The sequence below is a fragment of the Amblyomma maculatum genome, chromosome 2, assembly GCF_055883805.1.
Source record: "Amblyomma maculatum isolate TAMU_Amacu chromosome 2, ASM5588380v1, whole genome shotgun sequence".
Lineage (NCBI taxonomy): Eukaryota > Metazoa > Arthropoda > Arachnida > Ixodida > Ixodidae > Amblyomma > Amblyomma maculatum.
The window spans coordinates 17,573,864-17,601,836 of record NC_139345.1 but is presented as its reverse complement, the minus strand read 5'-3'; the positions used below and the strand labels follow the sequence as shown (position 1 = coordinate 17,601,836).

General features: G+C 44.7%; 1 protein-coding gene across 1 annotated transcript; it reads right to left on the bottom strand.

The window, feature by feature from the left end:
* LOC146198068 (arylsulfatase B-like) lies at positions 1–27,023 on the bottom strand. The gene is made up of 10 exons (XM_084591846.1): positions 26,881–27,023; positions 21,133–21,241; positions 19,038–19,197; positions 14,393–14,505; positions 13,188–13,298; positions 11,808–11,930; positions 9,046–9,172; positions 5,742–6,035; positions 2,567–3,000; positions 1–176 (listed from the first exon to the last, which is right to left on the bottom strand). Exons 1-10 carry the CDS (start codon positions 27,021–27,023, stop codon positions 42–44), a joined length of 1,749 nt encoding a protein of 582 aa, XP_084447972.1. The 3' UTR covers positions 1–41.
* Between the last annotated feature and the right edge of the window lie 950 nt (positions 27,024–27,973).

The following is a 27,973-nucleotide window of genomic DNA, read 5'->3' as shown; positions in this document are numbered from 1 at the left end:
CGACGCTGCAGTCACTGCGCAGTGCGCAGGGGTGACACTATTTACGATGGTTCTAGCCATGGCGCCCATGTTCCATTGTGGTTTTCTGGAAATGCTGCGGGGTCCGCCGGTTTCCAAAGCGAAGGTACGGTGTGGGCTTGATAGAATTCTATGCGTCTCCGTAGAAATGACACAATCTGGGGAAATGAAAGGTTCACCGATTACCACTCTCTAAGCTGCTCAAGTTCTTCTTGATAAAATATCCTATCCATAACATGTTTTTAAACAAATAATCATAAGATTCTTTAAACAATTTCACTAGTCATTAAGCCAACCAATAGCTAGACGAGGTGACAGAAGCGACCGGGCGCCACTGAACGTGTCGGTGTAACCTCTGTATGCTAAGAGTATGTCACTAGCGCTGGCACTAGCCTCATGACTATAGTGTACTAAGCCATAGCACACGTCGCAACAGAGACTACCGTGATGAAGGCTGTGATGTTTTTATGAGCGAGATTACGAGCAAGTCATTTGTGTATAAAATATATTACCTACTTGTAACTCAACGGTGAGGCAAAAATTTGCAGAGTGAATTTTCGCGAAAACGTACGGATGTCACTACTGCAATGCTATGCAGTGGCGACATGAGAAAAATATTTCTTTCTGCTTTCGCCAGCTGCCTCACGTACTGCCGGTGATAAAAGTTTCAGGGACGCGGCTCAACCATTCTGAAAGGGACTCAAGCCGAACATTTGGATGGGCTAGTTGGTCTATTCTGACATGAATAAAGCAGCACGGATGCAGTTACCCGTAGGTGAAACGAAGAAGCGAAAGCACTCTTTCCTGTCGATTTTTTTTTTTCGCCTTCGGGCAACTACATTCGAGCTGCTTCATGCACGCCAGAGCAACCATCCGGAACAGGCGAAAGGCAAAACCGAAACTGCACTGCTGCGCCATCTTGCGATAGCTCGCCTCTTTCGAGACCGAGGAGCTCGAGCGCAGGCTATGATTTTGTACAACCGTGCATGTACTGAGAGGAGCCTTCTGTACCCTGGATCGGCCGTCCGCGAGGTGCCGCTCTGTGGGCCTTAACTACCTCTATCATGTATGAATATGAGGTGCCTTCTTCGCGAACTAGTTGTCCGTTTTGCTCCCAAAATATAGCGTTCATTCCGCTCGTCTTCGCCGAGGACATTAGGAGGGCTTTAATGATCCGCTATCTATCGCAGATTATGTTTTTTAATAAGAGCTGTACCACTTTCTCATTCCTCATAAAATAAAGCTTGGTTGTCGTTCCAACATATTGCAAGAATAAAGAAGCTCTTAGAAACAAGAACGAGAAAAGCCGCTTGCCATTCGATGTATGCTTGCTGAAGAGCATATCACGTCCGCCCAGGGAAAGCAATTGCAAGTACCGTGTCACTCTAGCGCAGCGGCACGCCTAAAAGCTTTCAGTGGATGCCCACCATAGCGGCATCACGCGGAAAATTCATGGTGGAGCTGCTGTGACAGTCATTAACGCTGTTAGTGTCGCAGCCTTAAAGGTGGATCTTAAGTGTTTCCCTATTTTATTTATTCTTACATATGGGCATGCGAGAAGTGACGCATAAAATCTTATTTTACTGCCGTGGTCAGATCCGCTCTCACTCTTTGTCAAGTTCGGCGTCACTATGCAAACAGAGCACATTCATCCCCCCCCCCCCCTCTTTTTTTTTTCTTGACTGCATGGGAGTCGGGTGCAGGGTCGGCGTTAGGCACCCTTTGAGGCATTCAGAGACATTATACTAGCCACTATACTTGAAAAACCATAGCGTTGTGAGGCTTCCGCAGTCGTCAACGATAAAAAATGAAGGTTCTAAATGCTGAGTGCTGCTTACATCAGCACTCAACGCCTCCATCAGTACTCAGAGGCCCTTTCGCCAGACACTTGCCGCTCGCAAGGTAAAGTTACTATCTTATCGCATGTGGGACGTTCCGCTCCCATTAGACAGAAGTATGCATGCGCTCGTTTTTAAGGCGCTCGGGGCAGAAGGGCATATGAGGCACGTGTTCGCTTTTTTTATCTTAGATAAAAAGCTTGCCGCCGCCATCCCCTTGGTGCATATGAGATCATATGAGACCATATGAGCGATAAATTGACCTTGAACGAGCCCATGCTGAAGAGAGATACTGCTATGAGTGAACTGCCTGGAATAATAACGGACGCAGAAAATCCGACAAAGTAAGCAAAACATGTACCGGAAGAGGGACATCAAATCTCTGCGAATACTACTTGTCAGTTATTTTACTGTCTCCCACTGTTGTCTGCAGAGGTAAACGCAACAAAAGAAAATCTCGATCTCTGTAGGCAAATAAATAGGCTCTTCTGCTATAGCTGTCTAGACATCGCGACATATAAATATGGCGTGACGGGATGGAAGTCTGCCAGAAGGCACAGGCGGAAATTTACAGCTATGTTTCGATAACTGCCACTTGCTCTGATCGCTGCGCAAGATGAGTGGTGATGCTGCTGAACGCTTGTACCATATATTTAGCTACCCCAAGTTTTGGCTTACAACCGATGAAGGGCGATATGAGGTAGACTTACATTTGGATGAGAATTGGCCACGTTGTTCAGCTCGCAAGGATCCCTGTCGACGTGGAATAGGAAGACGGAATCATTCACCAGAAAATTTCTTGTTTTCGAGACTCCGCACTTGAGTATCGCTCGTTGCCTCCAGCCCTTAGGAAGTCGCAGGCTGCTCGTTTTGTACACGCCCCTGAGCACCTTCGCAACAGTTGATTGCGCGAGTAGTTCTTCGAGGTCCTCATACGGGCGACTCCCTTTCGTCGGGACACAGCGCTGGTTATATACACCAGTGCTGTCTAGCACCAACTTATATTTCGAGTAGCGAAGCGCCGCTTGTGACATTGGTGGGTTGATGTTGTACAGTACCTCGACACGGGGAGACCGGGAGCCTTGTAATAAAGGCTGCCACATGTCTTTGCCATCCAACACTCCTAACGCCGCTACGTCGCCACCTGAAAGTCAATGCCTTGAATCACTGGAGGAAGAAACAAAGCACAGGTTTCTGAAGTAGGCAACGAACTTTGATTTTAAGCTGAAGCGATTGCATACCAACGAAATGAATTTACATAGTTGTCGGCAAGCGCGTGCAACATTTCGGAGAGTAATACCCTTTAGATGATATGCCCTGAACACTCATTTTGTACTCTCGCAGTTACATGAGGTGATTAATATATTGCAGGACAAAAATAAAGATGGGTAAATGTTCAAACACTTTTGCTGTCTTCTCTACCGTCTCCGGCGGCAATAATGATTGATCATATTGGCAGTGTTATGGGATATCTGCATTTGTGTTAGCGAGCTTCCACCGCTCGACGCTCTGTGAGCAAGCGCGGCAGGGAAAGAAAAGTCGTCTGGTCGCCTTGGTGAAGAAAAGGTAGCGACCCTGGGGAGGAAGACAGCAGAGGGCAGAATAAAGATGGACTCCGAACCGTACAGACGAATGTAGCCTTAACCATTAGTTTAATTGCTGATAAACAGCCATTTGCAAAAGAAGAAAAAAGGCATCTTATAAGTTAAAACATAATTTGCGCGCCATTATACAGACAAAATCACCTACATTTGTAACGTATATCTATAAGACTTTATGCTGATATCAAAAGAGAATAAATACTAGATTCAAGCCTTCACATATTGTGGCATCACACTTCTTAGGCGGGATGTGCCGGCGTCATTTACACTTATTGTATTTCGCTATTATAGGTACGCATAAGCAGTAGCAGCCTGCAGATTTATCTAAGACGTCATCAGTGAAAACGCTCAGCCCTAAGCATCGATTTTAGCATCTTGATTGAACTACCATGTCTTTATTTTGCGCTGCTCAATTTAAAAGGCACCGTGTAATGCGTAGAATAGTGATAACTGACGAGGTAGTATGTCACCGAGAAAACTCCCGAGTTTAGGAATATGTGGAATCCAACGCCTCGATTTAATGTTGGGTGCGAAACTCTTTGTGTTGAAGGATCCAGAACACTTTTTACCACCTGGATTCCTCAAATGGTGATGGAGGACACATCAATCCAAAATTGGGGCAGTGGTTTAACTCTGTTATATCTATAATGAGACGAGTGCAAGCGGAAGCTGTATTTAAGCAAGTGGAAACGGAAGCTGTATTTAAGCAAGTGGAAACGAAAGCTGTATTTTTTTGCCTGGTTTCTGTGCCGAGTCTTTTTTCCACTAGGTCTAGCCTCCAGGGCTGTGAGCAGCGAGTACTGAAAGTTAGCGTAACTGCCGCTCTAGTATATTGCACGGTGGCGGCGCCGAAGCGGTTGCGGTGACGGCAGGCGCAGTTGCAGTGTCACATAGTATGACGTCAGGACGCTCCTCCGGTTTAGATGTCAAACGGAATCTTCCATGACCTTCAAAGTTGCTGTTCGGAAAGTTAGTTTCCGTCTCAAAACTTTTGTTGTGAAAATCAATTCTCTGGCTCGTTTTGGTTATCCTGATGATTTTCTGTGGACGAACGACACATCTATTGCAAATAAATTAGGAGTTAAAAATTCTCGCGAATCCATTCAGCTTTGTTATGTCATATGATTTAAAGCAAGGAAGGACACTGCAGCCATGAAATTATGAGATGCCTGCTTCTGGGAAAGAGAGCAATGGTTAGCCTTGACCGCCTAGTAAAGAGCAGAGACATTAGTCTGCCAACCAAGATCCGTATAACTCGTGCTATGGTCTTTCCAGTTGCGATGCATGGATGCGAGAGTTGGACTGTGAAAAAGGCTGACCGCCGAAGAATTGACGCGTTTGAATTGTGGTGCTGGCGAAGACTCTTGAGAGTTCCTTGGACTGCCAGAAGATCAAATCAGTCGATATAGTCGACCATAAACCCCGACTGCTCATTGGAGGGTCAAATCCTAAAGTTAAAGCTCAGCTACTTTGGTCATCTGATGAGAAGAGAGGAGTCGCTGGACAAAGATTTGATGTTGGGAAAGGTTGAGGGTCGCCGGAGAAGGGGTAGGCAGCGAACGCGATGGTTAGATGGCATCCTCGAGGCACTGCAGATGAAGTTCTGTGATGTTAGGAAGATAGTGAGAGACCGGAAAGCGTGGCGTGACATGGTCCATAGGGTCACGAAGAGTCGGACACGACTGAACTACTGAACTGAACTGATGATTTAAAGGACTGCTTTGATCCTTGCTTTCTGGTCAATGGCAGTGCACTCCTTCCTGCGTTTTGCTTTTCAGCTGCATTTAGCAGCATTTAGCTTACGCACTGCATTTAGCTTTTTAAAGCAGCCGAATCATTTTCTGAACTTCATTAGCTTATGAAAGCTCCTATTAACCTCCTTTTTGTCATTGAAAATAGGCCACTCAGATTGCCACACTCATCAGTGTCTATCATTGACATCGACGTGCGCTTTAGAACATGAGTACTGTAGAGAAAACAAAATGTCGTCTTGATAACTGGAAAAAACTATTAAGATAGATGGTGTTGGCCGCATTGATGCCAAGGCGGGACAGTCTCCGCCACACTATGAAATTCTTTATGGCGTCTCTTCACCCGTTGTAAAGGGAGAAGCCTCACAGTCAATCCAATACAATCTAATACAGTCGAGCGTCTTTATCATTATGTTTCCACGGAAAGCAGCAGACGCAGTGGCCAAGACTGAATCCCATTGACCTAACGCAGCAGTTCAAAGCCACTGCCTAGTTCACAGCTAATTCGCGTATGATGCAAGGATTGCGCGAACCGGCAAGGGAGTAGAGCGTAGGCAGCCAGTCCGTGATATGCATCAGTTGGTTGGAGACCCTCTGTCTTCGGACCAGCAGGGGACTCCAAATGAAGGCTGCCGCCCTGGTGCCTCCTTCCCACAGGGAGCCCTTGGTCCCCCGCAGCGGCCAATTGAATCCCCGGCTTGGGTGTATGCCGAATGGAGCGCCTCCGTTGTCGCTGCTGAAGACGATGACTGTGTTGTCCAGCATGCCGGCCTCGCTTAGCGCCTGAACCACTTGCCCTACAGACTGGTCCATTGCGTCCGTCATGCCTGCGCTAGAGAGGTGTGCGCGCTGTAATCCAAGTCAAAATTTTAATATTTCTCTGTTTCTTTTTCATCGAGAAAGCTCTGATCATTCGGAGGTAGTTTCTTGTAGAAGATTATGAAAATACGGCAACGAGAAACACGTGCGTGTGCAAAAATTGTAAAGGCGGATTGAAATAATTTGCTCGCCTTTTGATCGACAGCTGTAAAGAGGCGATGTAACCTGCATATACTTCGCTGCGCGGCCACATTTATTGGTGCGAGTAAAATTAACAATAATTTTTCTATCACCAGTAAAACCATACGTTGCTGCTTGTTTAACACGATGGAAAATCGCATGTACGGTCTGCGTGTACTGCCTGAACTCGCGATGTTTGTCACTTCGACGAGCGCGGCGAAAATCACCAATGAGAAAGGAGGGGGGGGGGGGGGTGGGGGCGAGAAGGGCTATGCTCTCTAATGGATTATACTGATCACTAATGAACAGTCACATAGTAGTTCTTGCTTTCTTTTTAAGCGATACCTTTATTACTTATGTAGGGTATGCTGGGGCAAGTTGGTGGTGGTTATCAAACATCAGCGCAGTTGTGTGTGCCTTTAGTCCTTTGTCCTTGTCTGCCAGCGCTGCAATGCCATAATGTTTGATAACCTTTATTACTCCCGTTTAGCTTTTCGCTGAACGGGAGTATAAAGGTATATATGGCAACACAGGGGCTTTTTTTTTTTTTTTTCGAACCTCGTGTTGTCCTGTCGGACACCTACATATGGTGTCGCGAGAATCGTGGCTGGTCGACAGGGTCATGATGTTACAGCCAGGATACCTCATGCGTCCCACAACGCTTAAGGAAAGCATAACGTCACGCGTGGAATGAAAGTGAATGAAACATGACATATAATGCAAAATAAGAGCCGCCGCATGTTCCTAATGACTGAACTTTATAAGGAAATTTATTTCTCTTAAAGGGAAACGTGAACAATTTCTAGTTTCACGACGGGTTTAAACCCATGACCTTTTGCTGGCATTCCAAACACGCCACCGACTGGGCTGCACAAGGCCCGCGGCTTCGGAACGAGCGGTGTTTCTTTCAATGGTACTAAAGTGGTACTTACGACCGTGTGTTAAAAAGTATGAGTGCAACAAGAGAGTGCCACAGACTGCTATCGCGTCACACCCACAATGTAAGCTTCAAATCACAATGTAATCTTTAAAGACAAAAACTCCCCCCCCCCCCCCCCCCCCCCCAGATATACCTATCTAAAAAACAAAAAACATACGCTTTAGTACATTTTCATCGAAGCGCCACTTGTGTATTCCCGGCCTCTTTTATACGGACGCGGAAAGACTTTATCAACTCATGCGATAAGGTGCCATTGCCTTTTGCCATTGTAAACGTTTATTGTCTTTTTCAAAAGCAAGCATGTGACGTGCCATTGGCAACACTGGCAATGAACTACGAAATTCAGTCTGGTTTCATTATATGAGTATTTGCTACCACTTATCAAGGCTTCGATAAATACAACATCTGTACTGCCCACCCATTTGTCCTCATGCTTCGTTTCAGAAGCTTGCTTTCTTTCATCTTCAATTATTTTCGGGAAAAGGGTTTTCAACTTCGCAGGGTGCCGAAAGCACCCTGCGCAAGCTGGAAGACCTTTGTTCAAAGGTAAATTAAGCGTAGAAAAAGTATGGGAGTGATACGGAGGATGAGAACAGGTACACTTGTTGCAAGGTGGGGACCGTGTGCGAACTGCAGCTTTCTTACGAGAAAGTATACACAGGTCAGCTCGGGAATGCGTCGTCTTAATCAGCGCCGTGAAGCGAAAACACATTGCTGGATAATGGCACTGAATCGAACTACATATCTCCTTGCAAGTCCTGAAGATGGCCTGACACCAACAAAATGCAGGCAATAACGCTTTGTCGCGTTAGTTGATAGAGCCCTTCCGCTTTATGGAAAGCGGTCGGAAAGCACGTGGGTGTCCGTTCAGCACAACTGCTCTAACGATCATGGTTATTTAGATAGACATATATAATTTTTAGTTCTTGATTTTAACTTTGTTATTTGCGCGATTGCACGTGGTGTTTTATGCCCACGAACAAAAATTATGAATGCGTACGTCAACGACCAGTAAAATCCTGTTGGTAGTAAAGCGATTGTCTTGTTCACCTGCCGTCTTATGACAAAATTGCCACGTTATATGCACTTCCAAATCATGTAATGACCCTTCAAGTAGCCCAACAGTAATTAGTATATCCTGACATAAAGGTTTTATACATTTGTATCTCCGTAACTTGGTTTGGTTTGTGGGGTTTGATGTCGCAAAGCGACTCAGGTTATGAGAGCTGCTGTATTGGAAGGCTCCTGAAATTTCGACCACCTGTGCTTCTTCAACGTGCGCTGACATCGCGCAGCACATGGGGCCTGGCTTTTCGCTGCCGTCGGAAAGTGGCCGCCGCTGCCGACATCCGATCCCGCTTCCTTGGGCACAGCAGTCGAACGCCCTAACCACTGCGCCACCACGGCGGGAATTATCGACGTAATTGTCGGCACAATAAAAGTTCGACGTATATACATGGCATTATTTCAACTCCCGTGCCTCTTATACAAAGGGTAAAAATAATCTAGGACCAAAAACTATTCGGCAACTGCATTGTATAGTAAAATGTTTGATTATGCAGTTTAGGTGTTTGGTTTGTGGCGTAAACTATGCCTAAGTTGTTTCATTCGCCGCGTTCACACTGTGCTTTGTCTTGTATATGTGTATTCTTCTCGTTTTGGCAATGTTCACTTCAGATAAAAAAAAAAAGAGCACAAAGTTGCGCCTAATTAACTTTAAATATTTATCTTTGGAAGTGCCTGCAGTCACATCGCATTTTTTCTTTTTTTTTTTTCTCTGGCTTCACCGTGCTGGATTCTCTGCTGGGCTATGCGACTTAGGCAAACTATGCAATTTCGCAGCAAACGTTGGAGTCACAGAGGCATGGCTAGAAAATGAAGCGGCAAATTTTGCTTGCCTGCGTATACTCTCCTGCTTGCTTCTTTGATGTACGGAAACTTCCTGGTGTTCTCCGTTGGGGCCTGCAGAGCGTCGGGGGTTCCCGTTCCGTGCACTGCCTGATAGCTCACCATAAGAAAAAGGGGCTGCAAGGGTAGAAGAATATCTTTCCATGTGCTAACATCCCTTCACAATAGTTTTGCCATTCTTTTAACATTACCTTTCACTAGGAATTTACTGTTAATTACCCGATTCCTGACGTAAAGGGTTTCTCCTACAAGTTCTTTACTTCATCTCATTTGGGAAAGGGACGAACAAGCTGTTTGTACAGCTTTTAGCCAAGGCGACCATCCACTTGTTGGAAAATAAATCTGATTTGATTTGATTTGAAGTAATCTCCCTTCAAAACACCGTTCACGCTGATGGAAGGTTTACAAATAGGGCTACGATTTCAAAGGTGGCCCATTCACTCTAAACCTCTGAACGAGTCTGAGAACACTTCTTACTCTTCTTAGGATTTAAGTGAAAACGGCCGTTTAGGAGCTCCCCTGCACGACTGGTTAAACAAAAATAAAAACGGCAGGTGAACTGCAACGAGTGAGAACCGACAGTCACAGCCTACCGAGCACTTGTGAAGAACATCAGTTAAAATTAAAGGAGTTGGAGCGATCTGAAATTACACAAATTACGACCAAAAGCTGTAATCACGGTCACAGATCCCATTTCAAAATATTGCGAAAACCTTTGACTGTATATATGCTTTGTGTGTGTGCATTTACTTTACGCAAAGGCTGCACACAATGGGGCTGTAATGGAATACGTGCACTGAGGTGCCCAGAGTATTACAGATGGCAGGGAGATGTATGGTTATCAATGCACGCTTTAACCGCCACTCATTGGAACATCGCAGTCACAGGATTCACTAAGGGCAAACTCCTACAGAGCTGCTGGACCCACTGCGCCCCAAATTTTGCCAGTTTGAACCTAGATTCTAAAAGGAAAGTCACATCGTGCGCGAAATATTACGCAGATATCTTCTCTCCTTTAAGGCCTTCTCGAGCGCCTCGGTAACAATGAAGCACGAAGAACACCTGTGCGCGACCGAATTTCACCTGTCTTAAGCATCTCGAATTGAGGAAGCAATAAAGGAAGAAAGAACTTGGGAAAATTTACGCTCTGCATTTTACGTGTGTGACATGCCATCGCTAATGACTCCGATCTGCAGCTCATCCTTGCAGATCTTCGTTCGTGTGCATGCACTTTTCCACTCACTTAATCAATGCCCCAGTAGGAAGAAAACTACGAAAATGTTGTTTGTTACGACAGAATTTCTAGACGATTTTTCGTTCTGTAGTAACATCACAAATGTTTGTAGTTACAACGGAAAAGTGCTGCAGAACTACAGACAAAAGAAATATACTTCATAAAAAGTACACAACTACAGAAAAGTAATACAGAACTACAGAAAAATCTGACGTTTACGACAGAACTACAGAATATTTTGTATTTTTGACACGGTTCTGTAGCTTTTTTACGGCTGCGATAATACCTCAATTTGTGTCTCTGTTATCTCACAACTAATGGTTTGCGTACAGTCGTAAGCTATCGGTTAATGTGAAAGGTTTGGTTTGGTTTGGGTTTTGGGGTTTAACGTCCCAAACCGACTGAGGCTATGAGAGACGCCGTAGTGGAGGGCTCCGGAAATGTCGACCACCTGGGGATCTTTAACGTGCGCTGACATCGCACAGCACACAGACGCCTCTTCGTTTCGCCTCCATCGAAATGCAGCCGCCGAGGTCGGGTTCGAGTCCTGGTATTCCGGACAGTAGTCGGGCGTCATACCACTGCATCACCCCGGCGGGGCAGTTAATGTGAAAGATCACACAACATAGATGTATAAACCTGCTTTAGCAAAGCCATATAAATATGCCCGCGCAGCTTAAAAGCAGCGTGCCTGGCTCGGTATCTGGAGTATCTCAAAGAGCCCAAGTTGACAGCTCTTGTGTGCTTTATCACTGACTTGTGGTACCCTGGCATAATCCGTGGAGCAATCAGTGCTCGTCCATGCCACCTATCATCTGTCACCTGCCAGAGACATGACCGTGATTTGCTGCTCACAACTTCAATGCCGACGCCAACGCCGACAACGACAACGCTGACGCTTCGCTTTTCGGCGTGTGCAATGGATGCCCTCGGTGCTCACTCTGAGGCAAACAGAGCTCGCTGGGAAGCCAGAAAGTACTAGGAATATACGTTACATTGTTTTTGCTCTGTTATGCACCGCCAGATGCATGGTGCACTTGCTAGAACTTGTGGTGAGACAAGGTGGCCAAGGCGTGGCAAGCATGGTGAAAGGTAAACCGGCACAATATCCAAACCTTGGCCGGCCAAGACGCAAGGGCATCAAAGAATAACACCCAATACGTTGCCCATTATTATAGAGCTGTCAGGTAGGCCATAGATTTTTACCCCTTTTTTGCTTTTGGTACTGCAACGCTCAAAGATATCCGGCAGTAAGATGAGGCACTGGTAATATAGTCAGAAATAAATCTGTGCTCTGTTCCCGCTTTCCTGCTGTGCTACCTTCTTAATGCTCTTCTAGTATTCATGCACAAAAAATGCCTTCGAGTTAAAAATAGCATCCTTGTTTGCAATAATACACGTAGAGGCATCGGTAAGAGTTTAGTGATGAAAACAGCCTGCGACTCTAGTAACCACAGCCAGATACCAGCCATTGCGAAAACCGAATTAAACTGTAAACAAAAACTGTATTGGCCTCACCTTCGCTTTCCTGGTTGAGATCAGGTGCTTCACCCTGTTAGTAAACAGCGTTGTGGAGTATGTCCCGCCATCCTTCCACACAGGCTCTGTATTGAGCCAGAAGTCCAAACCCGAGTGATTTCTCTGTAAGGGATGCAGTCTCAGAGGAGTCGCTCGATGTTTTAATGCCTCACGCAATACAGGGGTGAATGAATCCGACAGTGAACCAAAACAGCGGTGATGTTGTCACTTGGGGTTTTGATCAGTGGAGAAAATTCCGTTATATTCCTGTCGTTAAAAAATGAAGAACAAAAATACCACATGAGGCTAATAGGAGCCTAAACAACAAATTTTGTGTTTTGATTTGCGTACAGTGCTCTACCAACTAAGGTGCGCAGACGGCTGTTCAATCTTCTACTTTCGTAGCTATTAATATTGCGTGTAACTTATCCTTGAAAGAATTCATCTGGCCTTTTCCTTCTTCCCTAGTGGCAGGCATAGAAATACCATGTTATCGCGAGAGTCATGTGGAATGTGATCGGAAGATTAGGATGGCAACTGTACGAGAACCCTCTTATGCTACCTATGGCATGAGGACTACTATAATTGAGACCCCCGTTAAGTTGACAAGGATGAAGACAACAGTCAGTGAAACCAAGGGCGGCATAGGGGAATGCTCGTGCTTTTTTATGATTTATAATTTTGACGTTGATTAAAGGAAAGTGAATAGTTCGGTTTGATCATTTTATGGACCAGAAAAAATTTGATTGGAACATACAAGAAAAAAGAAGTAACCACTTACCACCAGCGAGATCTCATCATCGCGCTCTACATGGCAGTTGCAGTAATTCATGACTTTCTGTGCACCGTTATTGCTGAGCGTGGACACCTTAATGTTTAAGCTAAAGGCATCGTAAATATCCCCCCCCCCCCCCCACCTTTGTAGAAGATTGCACAGCCCTTACCCTAGCTCAGTTGGTAGATCACCATACACGGATTATGGGAATCATAAGTTCACGTCCCGCCGGTGGAATGTGGGCTTTTTTTTCCTCTGCTTTCTAATGGATTATTTTCACTGCAATAAATAACACTGGTAATTTTCCGTTGACCAAGGCCACCAATAATATCGAAAGTCGAATAATGTCTCGTGGCCATATTTCGTTTGGTTGACTGCTGGCTTTTTTAATAAATATATCGGAGTCCCTCATTTGTGTAACCTTATCTGCACAATACACGGCCAATATTTAATGGCAAGATCGTAAGTCTGCAGGAGGCTTTACCTACGTCGCGCATTTAAGAACCTAGAGCGGCGTTCGAGAACTCGGCACAGGTGTTCCGACTGAGGTTTCTTGGTATTTACCCATGACATGCACAAAATACAATGCGCATTTGCGCACTCACAGAAGTGAAGTGGTGGGTGTAGTAGTCCTCTTCACCGTTGTAGAAGCCGTAAAAGCTGTCAAAGCCTCTGTATGTTGGTGTATGGTTTCTGGTGTAGCATCCCAAATGCCACTGCACACGAGAAGTAGACGTTCTTTGGAGCACGCAGGACACTCACACACATTTCATGCTCTTAATGCCTATATCTGAAAATGGTCGAACTGCCCAACCCCCCCGCTCTCCTTCTTCCACATTCCAACACACCTCGTCTTGTAATCTCGTGCATCCCATGAGGCAAGAATAGAAAGTGCTGGAAGCTACCTGTCTAGTTGTCTAAAATATTATAGACTTTAACGCCGACAAAACTTCACACTACATCTCTCAAGGAGCTAAATACAAAAAACTGTGAGTGCCGCTCTAAACAGCAATTGAGATTACCTGTCTCTGCTTTAGGGACCATTCTGTACTTTCGCGCCTGTGATAATTCAGCGAAAACAACCTAGAAATAAATATATCATCATCATCGTCGTCACTGTTGTCCTAATCATCATCATCACTAGCCGGACTATACCCACTCCAGGGCGAAGGCCTCTCTCATATTCCTATTCCGCGAATTAACCCGGTCCTGTGCTCAACTTTCCCGATTATCTATTTTATTCCAACAGTTTCGGACGGTGGACCGTCCTTCTTCAAGGTAGAATTGAGAATGGAGAATCTAGCTTGAAGAAGGACGGTCCACCGTCCGAAACTGTTGGAATAAAATAGATAATCGGGAAAGTTGTGACATCCTGTTTATATATATATATATATATATATATATATATATATATATATAGGCTTGGTGTTGAGAGTGAACAAGAAAAGCGCCTGCTCGTGTAGCAGGCCATCGATGTATGTATAAGGCGTTGCGCCTCAATAGGGTCTTCTACTGTATATATATATATATTCCCCTTCAGACGCCTGTAAATCGCCTGAGGCTAATGGTAACGTAGGCTAATAAGTTACTTTTCTGAATTTTTTGTATGAAAATGGCTGCCCCTAAATGAGAAGCTTCATATCTCATCACGAGTCCGTGGCTTAATATTATTACGAATTGGAACGCATTTAAGCAGTATGTAACACTGCTTGGTTTAAAAGATGAAAGAGCTTTGAAATGAGGTCAGTGTACACTGAACTAGAAACAGGTATGAAGGTGATCAAGTGAAGTCCATTCGACGCATGTGCACCTTTCCAATTAGGTGAGTTTCGTAGCCAAGCTCCTTTAGATACTCGGGTAGTATTCGTAGATTCAAGGGCAGTCCGAAAGGCTGACCTCCATCCATCGGAACGCCGTGCAGGCCTGTGGGTGATGCAGATGTAGATGACATTCGTGAGCAGCAAAAATGCAGCCAGCAAGGGTTTACGGCATATGCAGACGAACCCACTTATAACGAACCTTACCAATTGCCTTTGTTGTATTGAATGTTCATCATAAGTATACTTACCCCATTACAGCCAAATAACAGTCAGAGAAAACTGGCGTCTATTTTTATTAATCTGTTGCGTACATCTCTTCCATGGAAACAAACCCTGACAAGCCTCTTTCTACGCGCTCCATCTCCGTCATGTGCCTGTGGCAAAACCTCTTGCTACGGAAGAGAGAGAGAGCGATTCAAGGCTTAACTGCGACTAATTACACAAGGTCCGCATCCGAGTCTTCAATCCTCGGCAAAGATTCAAGGAAGAAGCGAAAAAGCTACGGCGTCGCACTTCTGTGCAGAGCGCACATCTGTCGTCTGCGCGCTGACTGCACATGGCGGAAGCGCAGAAGACAAAGTTTCGCCCGGGCAGGCGATGCATCCCACGTAACAAGACGGGTCAGAAGGACAAACCTCGGCATTGATATAAATTTTCTAATCAGTGTCATTTGTTTATCAGTGATTGTATGCAGTAGTATTTACTAGTGAAAATGAGATCAGGTACGTGTATGCTGCCAGAAATGATACGTTAATTGGTTGAAAGCAAATTTCGGAGCCGTGCGGCTGCTATCGCCCCCAGCGGCTAAGGCGCTCGATTACTGTGCCCAAGGAAGCGGAATCGAATCCCGGCCTCGGCGGGCGCTTTTCGATGGAGGCGAAAAGCCCACAAACCCCACAAACCAACCAACCAACCAACCAGCTGCTATCATTAAGGTTTGACCCAAAGCTTAGATACCATCGAGACTATGGGTATACGGGAACGTGCCCTACTAGCGGCAAATATAAACCCGAACAAAACTGCAAATCGAGTATAAAAAAAAAAAAAGACTACCCTGGAAATGAAATACAAGCGAGGTTGGTTAACACTTCCAGCCTTAGCGAGGTTCACTCAACCTAGTGGATCTCGGAATTTTTCACTCCCGCCGACGTCACCGGATATTCAGTGCTACGAGAACCTTACGCTGTTGCGTAAAGGACAGTCTTCGGACCTTCGCTGTGAATTTAACTTGCTCTTGTATTGAACTTCCAGCCGCCAATGCGTTTCATTTTTGCCATTCGTGCTTCAATTGTCTTCGCACTGCATTTGCAGCTGATAGTACAGAAACGCTTTTGGGGAGAGTGATCAATGAACAAGAACAAATATTGAGATCAGCTTTAATTAGAACTTGTTTCGCAGAATGGCAAGACAGAAATTAATGTTTTAAACGTTATATACGCGTGCGGTTTAGAGGTAGCGGTCAGTAGCGCTTGAAGCTGACGAAGGTTCGAAAGTATGGGGAAGTAAATATTGCTAGCTGGTCACAGATATCTCAGTTTCTTGAAAAAAGGATGCATTGTTTTTTTCTTATCCACTGTATACATTGAGAGCGGGTTGATAAATGACTCGAATTAAGGATGTTGTTTGTCTAGTGAGGAAGAGAATTCTTCAATGTGGTGCAAGTTTGTGATAAAACAGGGATTATACTCATTTGCATCCACCCAAGGCAGTCCTAGATTTGAAAAACTTCGCACTCTGGGAAAATTCTTCTTACAAAGAGCTTCCCTTTGTAGTGGCATCGCTTCGCTCGTCTGGCTGGTAATGTTTAATTGCACCTTTAATACAAATTTGCACCAGCTCGAGGGATTCTCCTAAACAGTGTGACGAACACTGACATTTTTGCATCAGTTTATTAAGTTATCATCACTATATAAATGCAGTGTCTAAAACAAAACAAGAGCATCACTCTTTCACAGCTCCTATGGCATGCCAAGCGTACCTTTCAGAGCTTTGAGTCATCGCTCAGCATCACCTGTGTATCTGTATGATTGACTGTATAAGATATATCCGTTCCCTGGCGGGCTGCACCAACGTTGACGCTGGCGACAGCTTTGTAATAAGAGAGTAATTACTCAATAACATCCACCGAACCACAGCCAAGCGCACACCATTCCCACTTCAAGTTATTTATCAGTTCGCTCTCGCTGTACCACCTGGTCTGCTGACCGTCCTGGTTAACTCATTTCATAGAGCGACTGCCCCGGAAAGGCAGTGGTCCCGGGTTTGATCCCCGGGCCAGGACGAATGTTCCTTTAATTACGAAGTTTCTGAGAAAGCTGTATAGCTTTCCTTTGTAGCCATATGGCTGCGCTTGGGTGGATGTTAATGAGTAATTACTCCCATATTACAAATCTATTCCACCTTAGGGAATTCCTCTAAATATTTGACTGGCGTCAGCTTTATGCCTAATTGTGTACATTTAAAGGCGCTGGGCGATTGAGCGATGATTTGCGTTGGCACCCCGACGTTTTGTTTTCCTATTTCATAGTTGTTTTGTTTCCAAATTTAGGAGAAAAATAATTTCGTCACTAACAATAACGCAAAAAACATTGACAACAGTTTAGAGCTTTGTAATCAGTACGAGATGACAAAACGCAGTCATCTCGACTGTTGTAATCTTCAGGGCAGCTGCTTCGGCGTTTGGGTATGGCAGAAGCCGGAACAGGATTTTCAAAATGGTCGACATTATGAACTGTTTTCATGATCCCATCCTTCCGACTGCTGGAAGCGAACTGACTATGGCTAGTTACAACTGCGGCGCCCCCCGAACGTTACGGGTGCGTACTTAATAGGCGGGTTGCCATAAGATGTCATAGTACTGCTGATTATAGGGTTAAGTGCGGCTAGGCTGAAACGGAGGGGCCCGTTGCAACAGGAAATAAGTCGTCGCATGAATACAGATAGGAAAATCCCAGTGTTGAAGGGACTACGACTGCAGTTCTGCTCATTCGGCGTGGTAGTGGGTCGTGGGTGAAATATGTATGAGCGAAACATTTTTCGCCAAGAGTGTCATAATCCTCGGTTGTCTCACAAACTCACAAACACCGTGCACGGAAACCTTTAGCATAATTATAAAGGCAGCAGGTTTACAGCGCCATACAACTGTCAGCTTCGACGCCCATACACCTGGCCAATATGAAATTCATTTTGCTCATCCTCGGGACAGCGGGCCTCGGAGACTCATGCAGCAAAAGCCGAACCAAAGTTCTGCCTGGTGATCGGCTGCATTCGCGAATGTTGTCTTCTGCTTGTCGAGCAAGTGGATAATATACTGCAAAACTGCCCCAACCTGATGCTCTATCACTTTCTAACAATATAGATACTAAAGCAATTTGAACTTCAAAAATCAGGGCAGAAAAACACCTCTTGTGTAACTTGTTTGAATGTTGTCTCAGCCGTGGGGAAGTCTTCCCCCACCTGACTTCCTGTCTTGTTTACATTTTGTAACGCGATAGCGTTAATGTCCCCATCCTGCAGCTGCAGAAAACCCGGCGTCGGCGTTGTCAGCGTTTCGAGTGAAAAATCACGGACATATATATCGCAGAGGGTATTTTGCAGGCAACATAGCCGATTAATGATTGATTCGTCGAACGGTTTTGTGACTCTTCGATACCACGTGCTGTGACAAAGTTGAAGGAGCTTCCGGCTCGGTTTGTTTATCTGAGGTAAGAGGGTGGGATAGCAATGAACCTTCCGTGGCTCTTGGAAGCCAAGTCAGGCACGCGACTCCTATGCCATGTAGGGATGACACTATGCCTTAACTAAAGCATGGCTTTATTCCATGTAGGGTGGATTTTACGACCAGTAGCTGGATAACGTCGTAGCGTAGGCCTGCATGCTTATAAGAATGTGCGAGTTGTTAAATGCATAAGTTAAGAAATTGTTAATTAAATAAGCGAGCAGACTCTACACATACGCATCGATTAACTGCAAGGAGAAACGCATGCAAGAGGTTTTAAAGCTATTGCGTTACACGTTTAAAGTTGGGGCTTAAATGTCTGGGTAAATTGTTTCTGCTGCAGCCCAACTTCGGACCTCCGCGTTTTCATAAAATCGGCTACTACCATGATATTGTATTAGGAAATTTATTTTTAAGACTCTCACAAAACACTAAAAAAGGCAACTGTTAGAGGTGCTAGGCGTCATTTTAATTTTCACAGAACAGCAACTTTACCAATAAAAACAGGCTGGCGCAGGTAGCGTGCACGCTGAGAGCAATTTGCTCGCTGGTTTAATTTTGCGCCGAAAAGCGAAGAAAGGTTTAGAACGACCGGGTACTTTTCAAGTATATAAACAAGAAAAACAGAAAGGAACTGTTTTGCAGCTCTCCTTCCCTTCATTAAAATATACCTTTTGGTGTCCCTGAAAATGCGTCACTCGTGCAAAAATGGCCTATCAATGTAGCAAAGCGGAAACTTCTAGGTGAGGCCAATATGGGCTTTCAACCCTCTGAAAGCGACCCTCTATTACTCATGCCGTAGTAGGTCCGTTCATCCACTCTTTTTTCTTTCTTTTTTTTTTCCATTCAGCACGTATGTCCTCCTCTTCGCTAGATTTCTTCGAGTAGGCTGCTATCCCTGCGACATTGAGATGCACCTGTGCGTATTGGGTACAGCCCTGTCATGAGGGCGGCCCTCGACGGAGTGCAGAATTGCTGGACGTAGTAGTTGTTCAGGATTACTCCGTCGGCAGCCAGGGCGTCCAGATTGGGCGTTGGGATCTGAGTGGATCCGTGGAAGCTTACGTCGTCCCATCCCTGCAACATTCGATCAGCGTCTGAACGAAAATGCTGTGCGCTCATTCCTTTCGTCGTAAATATTTGTGAACTGTGCGATAGAGCCCCATTGTGCTGATGTAGGGTTTTGGTGCAAGCTCACACTGCTCGGAAATATTTCTGGGCTAATTGGCGGCGTCACAAACTGCTCACTGCTGCGTGATTTTAGGGAAGGCAGCACGAGCTTTTAGGAGGCAAGGGTAAATTTTGTTATCAGCATAAAGGTTCTCTGCACTAACAACCCTTTCCAAAAAAGAAAAAAAAAGCCAAAACTTTATTTATCGTAAGAGACAGCAGCGCTGCCTGATTACTTTTGCACATTCGGCCGAGTAAAATGTGTTGGTGCCTATTAAAAAAAAAAAAAAAAAAAAAAACAATGAGCAGGATGAAGCGTAACAAAACCTATCATGAAAATCATTCCATTCTGTTTGTTTCCACTCTTATTAAAGTCTGAGATGCACTGCATGGTGATTCCTCAGTGCATTTCTGCGGGGGTGAGTCTTCACATCAGCTGGAAACGTGTCCCTACAAGGCTCTGTTTTGTTCAGCAAGTCTTCCTGGCACTACGTTTCGACGTATGAATAAATCGTCTTGGGCCTTTGAAAAAATGAACCTCTTTCGAAAAATAATATCGGAATCCACGTAACCGCAGTGTTCTTTACTGATGGGTAGTGCGCGAGTCAGTTCCAGGCAAGGGGCAAAATTGTCTACCCAGAATCAAAAGGACAATGACCTAGCAGCCCTCAGTTTTATCGCCCGGAGGTATCGCGTGGGGTGTCACCGCCAAACATCACGTCATGTATTCTGCACTTAAAGGCTGTGAAATCAGAATGACGGGGAAGCTGGCCCCGTTAAAGGGAAGCTGACTTGATTTTAGGATTTAACTAAATAGAATTCAACTAATAGAATTCAACTAAAAAAAAAAAAGCCTGAGAATTGTCGCATTTTTAATAGTAGATTACGTCGTAACTTTAAATGGTAGTGCGAAACCGCTATGTGAGCTTAATCTACAAGTTTTATATATTCTAAGGCGTGTATCTCGCCTCGCGAAATTTTCAAACAAGCATTTCAGCTTCCCTTTAAAACAACAGCACTTTGAAAGACAAACGACAAGCCACTTACCTGTTCGCAGCTGAAAACGTCTACGGCGCCAAAAAGAAACATTATTGTTATAACATTGCTACATTAATATTTCTCATAATGCAGCAGAAAGAATGAATGTAGAGCACCAGAAAATCATAACGAGCATAATGCGCAAAGATTAAAAAAAAAAAAGGCAGTGCAATAGCAATTTGTGATATTCTCTACAACGAATAGTAATATGAGGACTGGGTTCTGTCAGCCTGCAGCTACGTGATGATGTGGGTGCATGGTAACGTAAACTGTGTATATCAGTGCCCACGAGGAAGAGAAATGCATTTTTATGTTACGTTTTTCCTTTGGAGTGTTTTTCTTTGAATCGTGGAGGTAAACGACAGCCCTGACGTTATATATAATGAAATATTTTACAGTTGCTTCGGCCTATAGTCAAGTGTGTAGTGCACTATTTAGCACTTCTTTAATGTAGACACCTTTATCTTTCTCTTTTCTTTGTAGAGTCCCGCTTTATTTCCCCAATTATTGCTTTACCAGTGCTCTCGATGGCTTCATGACATGCCATTTGGATATGAACTTTCTCAGTTATGCTTCCTAAGTCACATATCGCGGACAAACAAACAAACAAACAAACAAACAAACAAACAAACAAACAAACAAACAAACAAACAAACAAACAAACAAACAAACAAACAAACAAGACTTTTCGGGAGTGCGATGTAGAGTATTTTTAACGGTCTTTCTGTATGTTGGGCACAAAACAACCTCTGCTTGCTGCCTGGGGTTGCTATGATGCCAAAAAAAAACAAGCTTGACACTCACCAGCTCATCAGCTAGAAAGAATACAATGTGGGGTTGCGCTCTGGGGTAGCGAGCTATTGGCAGGATCAAAGCCGCACACAGCAAATAGAAGACACCAATTTTTGCGGACCTAGAGAAGAAACGACGACAGCATGAAAAGTTATTCATGCATGCGGCCACTTTTTACGGGGAAATTTTTATTTTCGCTTGTTATGTTCTTGTTTTGATTGCAACTTTTGAGGCAGAAGCTTCTATGATAGCATATAGACCATCACCGTATATACAAAAAAAGGGGACGCTCGCGACCCCGCAGCAGACTGGAGGTGAAATTAGGCTTAGAGCCCATAGGAAACCATGAAAGAGAAAGTTTATGAAGCAGTTTACTAATTTAACGGGGTACCTATAATGTTATTTTAAGTACATAGCAACCATGAAAATCCTGGAACAGATTGCGGGAGCATGAGAGGCCATTTGTTTTCGAAACACCGCCCGCGAAACTAAGTGGGGCTAGTTAGGAGGCGTTTTGCATAGGCACCAGCATAGTTACCTGGTCGTCAAACGTTGGCGAGATCTCCGAATCCCACAAGCTTCTCTTGTAGCCTGATATGCTGCCATATGCACTGAACTTTCTTTCTAATGACGATTGCTGGAGGTGTGCAGACTAGGGAAAACTACATTAAAAAAACCTTTCTCAAACATCATGAGAAGGGAAGGAAAAAGAAGGGCCTACTGTAGCAGAGGGCGGCGGAAACAACGCTCTATTCCAGTACGGAAAACGACGACGTCTGCGAATGCGACTTGTGTGAGCAGACGGAGCGTTTCGCTCGTCTGTTGCTGCGTGCAGCTCGTTTACAGTGATGTGCGAGGAGTGCCTTCAGCTTGATTGGCTTCAATACGACGTAGAACACGTTGTCACATTTTTGTTTTCAAAACATACGCTAACATTAGAGTATTTGTCTTGTTTATTAGTGCTCTCCAAAGAGGAAAAATATTTTGGAAATATTTACTTGCCCGTGTTTCTATGAGCCGTGCTCATGCGGCGTGCATCTCCTTATATTTCGCGGTGTTTTAAGATCTCCTTTTTTTATGATGTTTCATAGTTTTCTAATGTGTTCTACGATGTTCATAGTTACTCTGCATTGAATGACGACATCATGAGCGCAATTTGAAACCAGAAAAATGTTTTGAAATCGTTTGGTTCTAAGTTCCTATAAGCGCTAAGCGTTCTTTTCAACCCAAATCGGCTCAGCTTGTCGACAGCACCGCCACCGCATCTTGTTTACGTCACAGATTGGTAGGGCTGCATAGTTATCGCTCGACCATTGCTTCCTCTATAGATGCCTGTCGCGACAGTCATAAACGTCGTGACAATTTCTTTTCTACTCTCTCCTCCTAAGCGAACGAGTGTCAGCGCCAGTTTTTGAACGTTTCTCGCAACCTAAATCAACGTTACGCGCCCTCCGAGACTATCTACATCAAATCGCCCGTCTCGCAGCAAATGAGCGTGTAATTAGCTGCAATTGGTGACAGACGACACCCTATCAGGATTGCGAGGAGTGCAATGCCGCGGTTATAGCTCGCAGACGAGAACAGTTCCGCTTTTATGTTACTGTGCCAGACATATCATGTTTTAATGTGAATAAAATACCAAAAAGTAGTCTTATTCCCTGCAGCTGCCTTAGATATTGAATTGAAGGGGATAAGCAGGCGTATATTAGTTCAACCCGTTGAGTGCCGGCGCTTGGTGTTAGATCAGCAAGCGTGCGCGTTAGCCGAATACTTTGAACTTTTAAAGGCGCGGTGTCCAATGTCTACGCATGACATGGTGCGTAAAACGGACTAAAAACTCTCACTTTCGAGACCACAGCCCGAAATCAACCTTATGTATAAGGCGCGTACTTTCACCAATTTCACCACAAAAAAGAAAAAAAGAAACCTCGGTTAATAACACAAAACACGCAAGATGGTTACTATATGAATCTTCCTGACTGGCAAGAAGCTGATGTTAGTCTTTAACACGATCGAAATGCCATTGCAATACCTTAAGCTAGAACGGGGGCTTAAACGGTGCTGCCGTAATCCACCTCCCCACCTCCACCGCCACCAAATGTGGATGGCATGATGGCATAGATTTTCTTACACTTATTTAGAGGGAATGCTGGGGGCGCTGCACTTCAGCCACCACGGGCGCGCTGAGAACCATGGGCCGGTGTGATACTTTGATCCGGAACAGTCGCGTTTTTTCCGGAAACACAGAGTGTCATTACTAAGATGTCTCATCCTCCCCCTCCTCATCATCATCCTCTTGAGGAGCGAACGTAGCGCGATGGTAGAGCGCAAAAGCCATATTACCGAAGGCGCCAAAGCAGACAACGCCAATTAAAGGTTTCTGTTTTCCGAAATGCCTCTAAAAAACCTTGTAAAGTGATTGAGCTACCGTATATATTTCCAAAATGTTTTCTTTTTCGTTTTAAAGTGCGCCTATAGGTGCAAAATATTGGTTTTTGTGCTACTCAAACATAGCCAATAGGAGAGAGAGTCACCCCTTATTTTGAACAAATGTTACACCTACTCGCTGTTTCGCTCTGTTTTTGCAATTCGCATTCAGATAATTGAATGTTGAAACACTTTTTATTGTACAACAACGCTTATTTTTGCATTTTTTTTTTGTTTGCCAAATGTTGTAACTCTGCACCTGGTAGCTCTCCGCGCCATGATGCTTTGGGCGCCCATGGGGGCTGAACTGGTCGTCAGGAAGCTCCATTCAAACTCCCATAGATGGCAGCACAGCATTGCCTCTAGGTAAGAGTAAGAAGATCAAGGTTTGATGCGGAAGGGTGTAGGATGCCTCGATGTCGGTGCTGCATCGAGGCACCCTAGACGAGTGCAATACTTCGTGCCATCTGTTGGCGAACCCTTGCAACTGGCAGCAACGCGCAGCTCTATTGAAAACATAATTTGCGCAACAGGCGTCTTATACAGGAGGCAATGGCTCGACGCACTGGTTTCGTCATTGAAAACATCAAGGCAAAATTATTCGCTGTAAAGTCGGCGAAAACAATTAAATTAACGAAGCCATGCCACTAACAGATGCGCTTGCTTGCGCTCAGCGTAAGTGTGTCTGCTTGGAAATTTTGAAGCAGGTGGTGTCTAAGCAAAGCCTGTAATACTCCTTTGGCTATGCAAGTCATACTTCACTGCACCTGGTTTTGTTTTTATTTTTTCTTGTAAATGGTTTCCTGTGCATTGTTCTCAACGCGGAGGCAATAACCCTGCTTTCAGATGAAATTGAGTGTTTCAGTTGCTTTCTTTCTTTCTTTCTTTTTTTTTTTTTTTTTTTTTTTTTCACGACCGCACTCTCAGCCTCACGTTTTGTTTCAACGACGCGGCGAGTTGATGCAATAAGCAATGCTTTTCATACGCAAGCAGTCCAAAATAAAAGCAGGCTTCTGCAACAAGTCTATAACGCCACTTAAAGTTTCCTTTCTTCCTTTCGTTTACCCGGCACCGACGACTGATAAAGAGGCAGCAGGAAAGCGCTAGGGTATTGAACTTCAAAGTGTGCAATACTGTATGTACGCATTTTAAGATAACACGAGTTTTAAGGGTGTGCAAGAAATTTTTAGGGCTATCAAACTGCAGTTTTTTTCTTCGGCGTCAGACGTCTAAGTGGTCTTGCAATTATATTTTAAGGATCCGGATAAAAATAAGCAAAGGTAAGGCATTTCTAATAATGGCTCAGCACAGAAGGGTGTGCATATGAGGGGAAAGCAAGTGGCCGTATATTGCTAACAGAGCATTCTTAGTTCCTTGGGTAACAATCTACAGCCAGAGCCAGAATAATACGAAGCAGGGTTCGTCGATAACTCTCACTCAATCTATAAATAGCAAATGTCAGGTTTTCGTACTTATGCAGATGCCGCTTTGGGACTTGCCCATTGAAGCAGCGAACCTCCACACTTTTTGTACCCAGCGAGAGAGAGGAGTTAGAACGCCAAAGTATTCTTGGTGTTGCGGCCGTGACTTTGCACCTTAAATAATATGAATAAATAACTTTCCACCATTGCTCCAGATTACATTTTAGAAATGAATTCCATTTCTTGCCATAACAGTCTCGACTTTTGAAAGAGCTGTCAAAAATGATGCTCACAGATATGTGGTTCAAGTTCAAGTTCAAGTTCAAGTTTATTTCCTTTTAGCAAGAAAAGGAGGGGCCAGAAGTTTAATGCTTGCAGAAGTTTAATGCTTGCTTAGTTTACCTGGAAGCTTCGCAGCGTGCGATACACAATACTAAGCACGATTAATCCTACTGCATGTATTAAAAACTACTGATCTAAGCTTGACGTGATACGGTGTATAGGGTCACGAATAGTCGGGCATGAACGAACGACTGAACTGAACTGGTCTCTCTTTCTTTATGATGACTGGTGCGCTGACTCACACTTCAGACAAAACTGGCTGCAAAACTGATTATGTTCCAGAAAGGTAACGAAGCCAAGGCTAATATGCAAAGAGTAACGTTTTTCGTCGTCGAGGGAGAAACACCATGCAAAAATGTGCGATCAAAAAAACAACTGCGAGTGCCCTAGTGCGGTGAATCCTGCGAGCAGTGGGGGAGATGGGGACACTGTAAACAGTTACTTGGCCCTTAATATTTTCTATATTTTTCCTTCCCCACATTAGGTGGCGAATGCTAACCGGCTGTTATTGTTAGATTTAAGAACGAAGTTTCAATCCAGGAGTCATAGATCATCACGAGAAACTAAACTGACTGAAATGTTTGCACTAGGGTACCATTTCCACAGAGTAGGCTTCCGCAGTAGCCCCAAAATGCATCTCGCAAAATGTATAAGTTTCCAAGTAACAGCTTTGTGCTTTGCGAACTTACTTTTCATATGCCTGAGAGAAGTGTTAATTACACAACTTCGCTAATCATCACGCTAATTCAATGCTTGCTTACATTACAACATTTATTTAGGTTACAGCTCACGTACTTAGGACGTCGGAGTTGTTCACTTGCTTCTCCCACCAAACGTATACCTAGGTGAGCAACGAAAAGCCTATACTTTTAATGCAAGAACCGGCTTTAGAGTTTAGAGTGTACGCCAAGACAAGGGAACCTACCTCATGGCATGTCTGCAGTCTTTCCGACGGGAAGGTAGAGCACACGAAGTTTGCGAAATCGCATGTGCACTTTCCGGGAAAAAAACAGTTTCATTTGTGCCTGGTTGGGGACCACTGCTACGCGCCATGCAGGCAGTCACGCGCGCGGCAACGCTTGCCCTTCTTTATTTCAACGTACGTTTCATTTCGCCCTCTTTTTTTTTCTTTGGCCACCACACATGTTCTATGACGTACAACAGTGCTCTGTGTGCGCTTGTGTGTGTGTTTTCACGTTGTTGACACATCTGGAGGCACAGATGGGCCGACGTCCGGGTCGGATGAGCAGCATTTGGCCATGCTCTACTGACTGCACGGGATAAGGAAACCAAGGGTACTGCAGAAATGTGGGTGACGCACAAAGACTGCTACAAATAAAGACTGCGTGTGGTCTGCGGTAGGGTTAAACTAGCGTTACCAGACTGGCTTGCCTCGTAACATTTATTTAGAACCAGATTGCATACATGCGACGTGCTCCTATGCTCAGAACTCGAAGATGGTTACCATGCAGCTATACCTCGAACAAGGCAGACACGGAGCACCACAGAATATGGTCAATTTGTTGTTGTTGCTGTTATCGTTGTTGAACAAATAACAGATAGCGCATACTCACGTAGCGAGATCGGCCAAGAATTGAGGCTGCCAAATTCTTGGTCCATGTTCACTTTGCTTTTCTCGAGCACTGGCGTCCCATCTTCCTCTCCTATGGCTGAAACAGTGTTCACGTCGTGAGGCACAGTTTTTCCTGTCATGACTATTCCTCATCCATTCGGCGTGTCCAATGGACACGTGATTCGGGTCGATTTGTAGCATGTGAATAACAGAGTTTGGATTTCATTGTCAGTCCGAATGGCGCTGACCTACAATTACATAGCACTCCTTACTAAGCCTTTACGAGACTCTGTTTGTTGGCTACATCCGGTACAGTCTCCCAGTACTTTCCGATATGAGCATTTCCTGCTTGCGGACTTTAGAGAGCGTGCAAGCGCAAGCACTGAAAATATGCCTTGGACTGCTCACGTGCACCTCTAAAAGAGGCCCAGTTGAAGAAGCACATGCTTGCCCAATATTCATATACTTGTCACTCGATACACTTCGTGTATATTTAGACGGCACCGTTTTCACCCGCAGAGCAAGATTCTGGACGAGCGGCCGAACTACTGTCTTGCAACTGCACTCCGTTGCCATCAGTCGCAAGTACTGACATGATATGCCCTCCCATATCGTCCCGCCCAAACACCATGAGTGATGGATAAACCTTTCGTGCACCTTCGTATTCATGTGACCCTAAGAAAATCAAGAATGCCATTTAGTTGACTCAATCAACTTATTGTGGCGCACATCTGGTCAGAATATCCTAATTATATTCACGTGTACACTGACGGATCTGTGTCAGCACAGTCATCCGCTGCAACTTTATTTTATTGCAAAAGCAATACTGCTCGCAGTTGGAGCCTTCAGCATGGAACGGCGGGGACCACAATTGACCTTTGACCTTTAGACGACCCCCGTAGACGACCCCAAGCTGGCAGGAGCTACCAACTTGGGTCTCTCGTTTCACATGGGACGGTTATGTCAGAATCAGCCTGATAAGACCCTGGCATTCACGTTACCCCTATAGGCCACTAAGGCACGTTCATAAGGGGTGGTTAAAGCGGGGCTTTATATCTGGGCTGAGGAAGAAGAAAAAGAGAAGAACGCT